Below are 11,350 nucleotides of genomic sequence, written 5' to 3' on the forward strand. Positions count from 1 at the left end.
AAATCAGCTCAAACAAGGACCAGTGGAACTGAATTGAGACACTAGAAATCAATGTTTTTTAATCAGTTGATTTCAGCAGGGATACCACACCCTGCAACAGAAAGAGCAAAGTTTCATCAAAGGATCCTGCAATCACCTGCAGGTTCCTACCCTGCCCACCATTCAAAATTAACCCAAAATATACTTGAGAGTGAACACTGAGTGGTAAAACCACATACAATTCAGAGAAGAATGAAGAAGCAGAAACTTGAATTAATTTGGATTTATCAGTAATATGTTGTTCTAAGGATATGTCAGGAAAATAGCAAGCCAGGGGAAAAGTCATTACACATTGCTCGAATCTTGCAGTTCAAAGTCCATGTGCAGGAAAATAAACCTTGGAGATGAAAATGTGTTTAGTGGCACTGAAGTAGCATTTTGTACATTTTTTTAATTAAGAAGGTAAAAATACCTCTGTAAGATAATGCTTTTAATTAGAGGTACAATGTAAGCTAATTTGAAATATATGCCAATGTCTTCATTATATTTCAACACAGAGAACCTAGACAAAATTGAATTCTTGCAGAAGGATTTGAAAAAGGTTATTTGTCTTAAAATAACTGCAATGTAATCTATAAAGCCATGTGTGCCTTTGTTCTTTTGTACCTTGTTAAATGGAGATAGACAAATGTGAAACTTCCCAGAGCATGCTACATCCCTTAATGGGGATCCCAAATGAGATCTAAGGTGAAAGACACTGAAGAAAGGGGCCCCAGGATGAGGGTGCTATCCCAGTGTTAGAGTGCTTGTTTAGCAAGTGCACCCCCTACTACCAAAAACACAAGAATGAATAAAAGGTGCTCTCTCTCTCTCTCTCTCTCTCTCTCTCTCTCTCTCTCTCTCTCTCTCCCTCCCCCCCCCGTGTGTATGTGTGTGTGTGTATTACTGATATATTGAGTGAGCTGGCCTGTGTGAGAGCAGAAAGTGGCTTTACTCTGTTGCCAGCTTTGAAAATGTCACCTGAGAACTTAATAATGAAATATGTATGAAACTTTCAGCAGGCCCTGCAACTCCTCAAGTCATATAGATGATTAAATTCTTGTGACTTCTGTCAGTCACAAAAGATTATCTGCTCTGCTACAAGATGTCCAGGCCAGTGCCATGGTCACATAAAACCATAATAAGGATCAAGTTAACACTTGATGACCACTCTGGCAGCACACATACTAAAATTGGAATAATGTAAACTCTTGTCTTTGTCCTAGCTTGAAATGCTTATGGGTTCCTGGGTCTATCATCTCCTCCCCACACTTAGGTGCCACTCTCAGAGAGCAATACAGAGAGGAGAGAGGACTGAGAACATGTCTTGGTGTTAACATGGGTGTGGCCCAGGGCTGACTCTTTCCATCTGGAATCCCTGATAACATCTTTGAGGTTCTGAATGTGCCTCCATTCTCTAGCCTGTTATTCATCTCAACAGCCCCTGTGGCTGGCTCCTTCTGCTGGTAGACCCCCCTACACCAGTAGCATGTTTTATAAATGAAAAAAAAAAATCTGATTTTCAATCCTAGACCTCATTTCCTACCCACATAAATCAAACAGATTTATCACTTTAATAACATTTTTATCATATATTCTACACATATAAATCATTTAATTTGTAGAAAACGTGTCTGCCTGATCTAATAGGCAGAGCCATGCTCATTGCTAAACACCAGTCAGATCTGATTTGCTTCTTGTCAGGAAAGAGTCAGATTTCAGTTTTGAAATAGATATATTAATGTGCATCCCAGAACTCCGTGCTCATTCTGAAACTCTATTAGAGAGAATGGAATTGAGTGTGGGAGATGGAGCCTGTTCCAGATGACAGGCAGCATCAAAGCCAGCCATTCTCGATGATGCTCTCTTACTCTGGTTTCCCTGGGCTCTCTCATCAGTGAGTTGACTCACAGTCTTCAGGGAGCTAAATGAGGTAAAATCATGCTTAATTTTCCCCTCAGTGAATAAAAATATGAATTTACAACACTCCAGACCTCATCAAAATGCCATGACTCCCTAATTCTGGACTGCTTTGAATAGAAGTTTACTCAGGAGAGGGAAAAATTAGAAGGCTTTCTCAGTGAATGTATGATACCTGGATCAGAACATGAGTCATTCAAATTGTCCCCAGCAGCAAGGCTTAGCTTGGACAAGGGATATGACTCTCTGAGTCGGAGTAGGTGGTGGTAGAAGTGGTAATATAGATGGAGCTCAAGCCCAGCCACAGTTGTAAACAGTGGAAGATTACAGAAACATTTGCTTAGAAATAACATAATCAGGGTCAGGTGAAGCAACTCTCTGGAAGTGCATTTGGCTTGCATGTGTGCAAGGCCCTGAGTTTTATCCCTGTGGCCATAAAAAAAAATGACAAAGAGAATATGAAACTGGTTGCCATGAATCCATCTTAAGATGTGTTTGGGGAACCTTTGCTTGTGCTGTATGAATTCATGTGGAGACTCACTATTTTGGAGTGCTCGTGCATGCCCACTATGTCACTAACTCTAGGATGTGTTCATGCGTGGTCACGATGGTCACTAACCCTAGGATGGGGCATGGGTACTATGGTCAATGGCCCTTTGCAATGAGGGCTCTACCCTCATTGAGTCAGAAATATTTTCATTTTCACATCTGTTTTCATTAAGCTTATTGGTCATTAAGTGTTACCATTCCTAGTTGTAGTTATGAACAAAACCAACTCAAATCATCTTAACTTTTAACTCGATGCTGAAGACTAGTGATTAAATTTGCTGGGATGATAGGCAGAAATCTATTATTTGGAACTCCACAGTGACTGATATTCAATATGTTTTCTCCTCTCCATTCCTATCTCAGAGATATGAATTGGCATATATTTTAAATGCTTACTTTGCCTCCAAAAGGAGCCATCCATTTGGTGCTATCTATCATTGCTGTGAACAGTACATGTAGAACTTGAGAGATGAGTCCAGTGGAAGACTCAGAAAAGCAACTTATTAAACAAATACAATTGAAATATGGGCAATAGGCTAAATCCAACATGTCATTCACCTCATTATTTAGAAGCTACGCGCTGCCTTTCCATTGTAAAGACAATCTGGTGAGTCTGACCTGAAATGATGGTAAATACAGTTAGGTTCCTCTTACTCTAAAGCAGAGGCTTGCCAAAGTCATTTCATCAGAAATTAAGGAAGCAAATGTATCAGCTGAATTAGTATTTGACTGGCTAGCATATGATGCACAATATTTTCCCATGTATGCCTTCTCAGCAAACTGAAAATAAAACTGTGACCAGTGGAAATAAAAACTGAGAAAGGCTAAACGTGAATGTAGCAGACACCGTCCTGCATTCCATTTAAAATCACAAAGTACAAAAACCTTAGTGGTCCAGGGAAAACCTAAAATTTACAGAAAAATAGCTATAGAAGTTGATTCAAATTTGAAAATCCAGCAGCAGCTAGCATCTGGGAGGTCTTAAAGATGTCCCAGTGGAATAATTTGCCCTTTGAATGCTGATTCCTGGGGTTCGTAACTGAATTGTTCTTACTGTAAAGATTAAGTATGACTTCCTATATGAAAAAGAACACATCTGCTGCCTGGAAGAGTGGAGCAGTCCCGTGCACCAGAAAATCTACACCACCTTCATCCTTGTCACCCTCTTCCTGCTACCTCTGTTGCTGCTCACTGTCCTCTACGGGAAAATCGGTTATGAGCTTTGGATCAAGAAAAGAATCGGGGATGGCTCAGTACTCCGAACTATTCATGGAAAAGAAATGTTCAAAATAGCCAGGTCTGTTCATTGTCAAATTCACCAGTGTTTTAAATATGTTTTATTAGTTGTCCTGGAAGGGGCTCCCTAGGTAATTCAGCCTCAGCATCATTTATAACTCAATCTGACAGCAAGGGCTCACTTGAACCCATGATAATGTGGGGTGCTGTGAAGACCCCCTGTCGTCCTCCTTCACTGCGGGCAATATCAGAAATATCCAGAAAGCCTTGCTTCAGAGGACCCCGAGAGAACTCCCATGTACAAGGCCACGTGATTACACCCATCCCTAGTCCCTCTTACTGGAGGATAATGTTAAAATACTGAGATGGCCTGAAAAGATTTTGAAACCCTAGAATGCTACTTATTCTAAATGGTTATAACTGATGCTTTGTATTTTACCTCAAAGGCAGTGCTATCTCATTTCATTTATTAGCCTCAATTTCAAGTACACTTCACTGATGTATTTGTAGTTCCCATGACATAATCTATGTTGAATGACTGTAAAACAAACAAGCAGTACCTAGATTAGTGAGTTGATGGTAGTTCATTAATTCTTCAAGTGTGCAGTGACCTCTAGTGCCCAGTTTGTATAAAGAAAACTTTGCTCTGAATATACAATAGAGCCTCAAGACAGGAAAGAACACTTCCCCTGAAAGTTATCAGGCTGAAATGACAGACTATGAGCCTGAATATTTGAAAATGAAAATAGTAAGCAAATATGTGGATCTGTACAGATGTAAATCTATTTTTTGAGGAACGAAGAAAATTGAATATACGGTTTACTGTATTATAAAATTTTAGTTCTATACTTGAGGCTCTCCATATTTTAGAAGTAATAATGTTTAGCTATCAGAGGTATGAACTGCTGTAAACACATGCAATGCACGTCCCAAACAAATGAACAAATGAAATGCATGTCCCTAAGTTTGGAGCTAAGACAAAAGGATGGATCATTCAGAGACTGCCCCACCCGGGGGTCCATCCCATAATCAGCCACCAAACCCAGACACTATTGCATATGACAGCAAGATTTTGCTGAAAGGACCCTGATATAACTGTCTCTTGTGAGGCAGTACCTGGCAAATACAGAAGTGGATGCTCATAGTCATCTATAAGATGGAACACAGGGTCACCAATGGAGGAGCTAGAGAAAGTACCCAAGGAGTTGAAGGGGTCTGCAACCTTATAGGTGGAACAATAATATAAACTAATCAGTACCCCCAGAGCTCATGTCTCTAGCTGCATATGTAGCAGAAGATGGCCTAGTAGGCCATCATTAGGAAAAGAGGCCTCTCAGTCTTGCAAACTTTATATGCCCCAGTACAGGAGAATGCCAGGGCCAAGAAGTGGGAGTGAGTGGGTAGGGGAGCAGGGTGGGGGGAGGGTATAGGGGACTTTTGGGATAGCATTTTAAATGTAAATGAAGTAAATATATAATAAAAAATAATAAAAAGAAGTGCATGTCCCTAAATTAGAGACACCCCTAAATTTAAACCCAGAGAGCATCATTTATGTCATTCTACTGTGAATTAAACTTCTCTCCTTCCCAGTTTTTACCTCTGACCACTGGCTTTTTGGGAAAACGAAAGACATTCTGTATGTCTATGCTTTAGTAGAGTCCCAGACCCGTACTGAACACATTACAGAGATGTGTAAGGATGAGAATACTGAGAATGTTCCCATAGCCTCAGGAACTCCACAGTGCATGAAAACATGTGGTCCAGTGCAGTAGGCTCAAGCAGTAATGCATTTCCTATTCCTCTGACATGTTTGCTGACTCAAAGTTAACCAATGCAATGTTTGTTGGGGTAGAAAGAAGAAGCGAGCTGTGATCATGATGGTGACAGTGGTGGTTCTCTTTGCTGTGTGCTGGGCACCTTTCCACATCGTTCACATGATGATTGAATACAGTAAGTCTCTCTCCCTCCCTCCCCCCTTCACCCTTCTCGTGTGTAGTTCTTTTTTTCTACTAGAACATACAAGAAGTCATTGATTTCTCTCTGGTGGCTGTCCACTTGGATAATCGCTTGTCAAATACTGAACATTGCTTTTGTATCAGGTCATCATGTGGTAGGTGACTGTGCTTGATTAGGGCTAAGTTATTAATAATTACAAAAGATAAAGAAAAGCTCTGTAAATTTCTCAGATCTTTTCCTTCCTTTCCCTAAGCTGTTAGGCATGGGGAGCCACCTTGAGAGTCTTCTCTGTTTAGAACCTTGCCTTACACTTAGTGAGTTTAATGTATCTTGGATTCAAGTCAGATGCCTTGAAGCAGTTACTCTTCGTGTGTTCTCAGGGCCTCAATACGATTGTGTTTCTGGTGTGCAGGAGAGGATTGGCAGTGTAACTGAGCTTTTAGGGTATGTGAAGCTTGGCGTCTTAGTTTGGGTTTTATTGCTGGGAAGAGATACCATTCTCATGACAACTCTTTCAAAAGCATACATTTAATTGGGGTGGTTTAGAGTTTCAGAGATTTAGCCCATTATCATCATGGTGGGAAGCATGGCAGGTATGATGCTGGAGGAGCTGAGAGTTCTATATCTAAATCTGCAGGCATCAGAAGGAGACTATGTATCACTCTAGGCATAAAAGCCTCAAAGCCTACATCCTCAATGACACACTTCCTCCAACAAGTTCACACATAGTCCAACAAGGCCATACCTCCTAATAGTGCCACTGCCTATGGGGCAAGCATTCAAATGCATGGGTTTATGGTGGTGACTGCTACACTTGGTATCATTGAGTTGAAATTTTTTTAGTTCTAAAGTATATATACATCCCAGGCACTAGCCAATGCATAGATGAATGAGTACATGTTACACAGGTACTTTTATCCAGATACCAGACTCCTTTTAGTCATGAGAATGTTTCACATCATTAGCCACTTGCTCAACTGCAAATCTTTATACATACACATGATACAACTTGATAGTTATTTCTTGTTGAAGTCAGTAAGCATTCTAAAGTATTACTTTCTTTCAGGTAATTTTGAAAAGGAATATGATGAAGTCACAATCAAGATGATTTTTGCTATAGTGCAAATAATTGGATTTTTCAACTCCATCTGTAATCCCATTATTTATGCACTTATGAATGAAAACTTCAAAAAAAACTTTGTGTCTGCCGTTTGCTATTGCATTGTGAAGGAAACCCCTTCTTCAACACGGAAGCATGGAAGTTCAGGAGCTATGGTGATGCACAGGAGGGCAAAGTTAGTTTCGAGAGAGAATCCTGTAGAGATCAAAGGAGAAGCATTTGGGGGCAGCAACATCGATATCAAGTGGTGTGAACAGCCAGAAAAGAAGAAGAAGAAATCAAAAGTGGCATCGTGTCCTCTTTAGTTCCGAATTTCTGAGAACTCGGCTGTAGACGTGAACATTGATTGTACCAGTGTCTTCAGAATGAGTATCTGTCATACTGTAATCGAAAGAAAATGATTTTGAGAAAAAGCCAGAGAGCTTTCATATTAAAAATGTTGACAAACACTGAGAAGGCAGGGACAGGGGATTCAAGAGTTTAAAGTCATCCTCAGTTGCATGATAAGTTTGAGGACAACCTGGGCTACAAGAGACCCTGTCTCAAGAAGCCATAATAATTAAAACAACCATTTTTAACTAATGATAATGACAACGAATTTTTCCATTGAAAATACATATAAGCTTCAATTTTGAAAAACTATTGAACCACCTTTGTGATTAATAGGTGAAGTTTTAAAAAAATTTAAATGTGTTTTTATTGTATGTATATGGTTAGTTTACCTGTGTATATGTCTGTATACCACATACTATGCCTGGGTTCCCACAAAGGCAAGAAGGCACTAGTGTCTAGGAACTACAGTTGTAGATGGTTGTGAGCTGTTGCGTGGATCCTGGGAATAAATCCCAGGTCCTCTATATCTCTCCTGCCTTCTCCTGAGCTTTCAGTATCTTGTATAAAACTCAATGATCTTAGCTAGTAATTTTCTTCTGTGTGGTCAATGTGATATGATTTCCTATGTATTGCTAAATTGAATGAAAACATTAACAATTCATTTTCTTCCTAGAATATTAATTTAGTAGTTGAGCACCACACATGACTGCCGAAGTTATGCCTCATTCTTTTGCAAAGAAAGCATGTACTAAAGTCAGAAAGTCCAAAAAAGTGGAGAAGCAGCCAAACATGAGTGCAACTCAGCAACACATAGATCGGAGCTTCTTAAGCCAGAGGGACCATTTCTGTGCTCTCGTACCTCCCCCCCCCCTTTTTTTCTTTTTAAATATCTATTTCTGTGCAAACTGATGTTGATACCGGCTGTACTTCATGAAGTCACCATGAAGCTAAATAAGACACACGTAGAAAAGTATTTTGCATTCTAGAGCAGTCTTGCATTCGGAAGCATTGTCCTGCTCATATCTCCAGCCTCCTCTCTCCCTGCTCTGAGTTTATTCTTGACACTGTTCAACTTTTTCCTCATACACACATCTGCGTTCTTTACTAAAGAGAAGAGTTTGAGGGACCTCATGTATCGACAGAGTTGATATATAATATAAATAGGGTTAAAATATAAGTATTTGAGATAAGCTCTAGTGGTAGGAAAGATCTTTCCTTATATAAGTGTAACATGTTGATGAGGGTATGACTGAACTCTACCCGTGAAATTTTGCTATTCCATGACTACCCAGTTTTCTTCCCTCAAACCAATTTGGTCTTCTGACTCCCACATGTCACAGATCCAGGGGCCACCATCATCAGAGCACATGGCCCTTTCCCATCAAGCATCTAATACTTTCAAAGATTAGTCACATCCTTGTAGCCTAAATGTTTCTTATGCCTCCAGTTTCTAGTCTTGATTCTTTTCAGCTGATAACAAAAATGTCAAGAACCCTCAGGCTGCTTTGTGGTTTAAGCGTTAAAACATGGGAACCAAACAATTGAGGCTACTAACTCCTCAGTACAATCTCAACTCCTCAGGTGTGTCAGCGAAGCATGCATGGAAAAGATGAAGATGAAATAATGTGTGGTAATAGAGGAGGGGAAATGCCAAGATGACAGTAAAATTATCAAATCAAAGAGAGGGAGGCTGGATCATGTGTTTGGGAACGGATTGTTTAGGTCGTACTGTGAACTGTGTGTCTGTTGTGCCTACCTATCCTGTTACAAAGCAGTGTTTTGTTAAACACCAAAAATTAAAATAAATCCAAATCACTGACTTTGGTTACTTTCATTTGTTGGCCATATCTATATGACTTCTTCTATTCCAAATATGATAGCAGACATCATGTAAGTCAGCTGGTAAAGCTGCTCCATTATTGAATGTTAAAATATTCTCAAGTCGTACAGAACCGAGCTTCAACTATTTTGATACGAGAAAATAGTGAATATTTAAAGTTGTGGCTATCCTGTGAAAGTGTCTGCTGCCTAAGAATGTCAAATGCTTCTTCAGATGTTCACTGACTGGATATCTGTATTTACGCCTTCAACAACCATCTCTTTAACCATTAGTTTACTTATTTATTGACTGGATTATTAAGGATGTTTAATTTAGGAAGATCAACATAGATTCAGCATATTAATGTCATTTTATCGAAATGGGCAAAAATTAATAGATTTTGTGCACTTCTAGTAACACTCCTTTTTATTTTGCTAATATGTAAATTATTTCTTAATATACATGTTTAATTTAAACACTGATTAAGATACATTAATTCTTTTGTACCGGGAGCATGATTTTTCAAAAAGAAAATAGACACTTCATTGAATGGAGATTTAAAAGGTGAAGCATAAAATTTCTTTTGGCTAAAACACAGGGAATTGAACAAAAAATATATGCTTGCCCTGAAATTGCAATCTGAGTCATGAGAAAGAGAAAACCATTCAGATGAGATGGACAAGTTAAAGAAGCTAATCTGGGACTTTGGATTCCTGGCTGCTATGGCCTGGGGAGTGTTGGAGATGAAGAAGAATGGGAGTCGTGGGTAAGGAAGAGCCTAACAGCAGTTGACCATAAAGCAGAAGGAGAAAAAGGGCTGAGATAAACAGGGGTGTTCTTGAAGCACTAAGCATCCTTAGTCAGAAGGTGGTATATGGGGTATTAAGTTTCTGTGCTCTGAAACTTTTGAGAGTTTTGGGGTATTTCTGCCTTCTGCTATATACTTACTATCCTGGTTTATTTTTTTTCTGGAAGGTTCCTCTTTTTCAATGGCAAAATCCACATAATACAAACCCATGTTCTTACAAACCTGACTCCCAGACCCGTGACTGACATCTTGTTACTCTCCCTTCTCCTGCCCCAGCAGCCTCACTCCATTCATATGCTCCTGATTCCATTTATTTTCCCGGGGAAAGGAATTCTGAGGCCTTGTTTAAAGACACAAGTTTACAAGTGATGCAATTTGAGTTTATTTCTTTTCTTGTTGCTTTACATGTCCCTCACTAACTTGCTAAAAGTCTAACAGGACATAGATTATGGGAAGTTTATATAGTGTCTGATTTATTCTCAATTTCAGAATTTATGACATAAATATATAATTGGATGTATATCTGATGTTTCCTCAGATAAACAGATATAGTGTACAGTGTCAGTTCCCTTCTGGATCTTCTCATGGTTTTTGGCTCTCTACTACCTTTACTTAAATTCTTTCTGAGTGCTGTCAGTTTTTTCCTGGAACCAGACAGGGAACTGGTACCTGTGTCACCTCTAGTCTGCTTCTGATAAGTGTTTTCCCTCTACAGACTCTGTCCTTGGTTTTCAGAATGTCTCTACCCATTAGCTCTAAACGAACTTGATGCATGAAGCAATAACAAGTGAGTTGATGGTCTTGGCTGAGAGCAGTTTCATATTAAATTAGCCAGAGTTTTTGGGCTCTGCTTGGTGCCTCTGCAATTGTAGATGTACTGGATTGAAAAATCCCATTGTGTCCTTATTTTGTGTCACTGGCTGCCTTTGGTGTCCCTAGACATCTTTTGTAAAACAGAGTCAGAGCCTTCAGCCTTTGAGCTGCATGTGTGAGGTATTGAGATGGGTATGAGTCCTGTGATCTTATGGCTGTATGTCATCCTCTCAGTATGCTTGTGCTGTGGACTGAGATGTGCTTTCTCTCTTTAGAGAAATGACCATTAGTTAGAGGGAAGTAAAGGGACAACATCTGATCTGTGACCTACTCCCTACGTGCAATACACTTCTAGTGATGGATTTTCCCATGGGGAGCAAAACTTCTTAGAAAGCATGCTGTTTTGTGTATTTCAACATGGTGGTTTTTCTTTTCTTTCTGTCATGAGGAGTTTTTTCCTGTCTCTTCATTGTGAAACATTGTGCGGTTTCTTGGAGGTAAAACCCATATTTTGTCTCTCCATCAGCACTACAGAAATGGATCATTTCCCATTCATTTTAGTGGCATAAGAACATTTAGCTTGTACACATTTAATAAAAGGTCACAGAGTGTTCACAAGAGCCACCATGCTCAAAGGGTGACAAATGCATAAAAGCAAAGCTTACTAACAATAACATTCAAGTTTGGTCTCTACAATGATATCCAAGCGAGCCAAGTTGGTGGGGACTCAGAATAATTCACAATGAATTAAACACTGCTGTTTTCTCTTCTCTGAGGT

The 11,350-nt window shown here is 39.5% G+C and overlaps 1 protein-coding gene across 1 annotated transcript in view; it reads left to right on the plus strand.

Annotated features, from left to right (window-relative positions):
• Positions 1 to 7,104, plus strand: part of LOC110296789 (pyroglutamylated RF-amide peptide receptor-like) — a 64,806-nt gene extending 57,702 nt beyond the window's left edge. Inside the window, exons 4-6 of the mRNA XM_021165559.1 lie at positions 3,549 to 3,784; positions 5,576 to 5,673; positions 6,746 to 7,104. Of these exons, the coding sequence (XP_021021218.1) occupies positions 3,549 to 3,784; positions 5,576 to 5,673; positions 6,746 to 7,104 (693 nt within the window). The remainder of the gene's footprint in view (positions 1 to 3,548; positions 3,785 to 5,575; positions 5,674 to 6,745) is intronic.
• The last annotated feature ends 4,246 nt before the right edge of the window (positions 7,105 to 11,350 follow it).

The sequence above is a fragment of the Mus caroli genome, chromosome 6 (assembly GCF_900094665.2).
Source record: "Mus caroli chromosome 6, CAROLI_EIJ_v1.1, whole genome shotgun sequence".
Classification (NCBI taxonomy): Eukaryota; Metazoa; Chordata; class Mammalia; order Rodentia; family Muridae; genus Mus; species Mus caroli.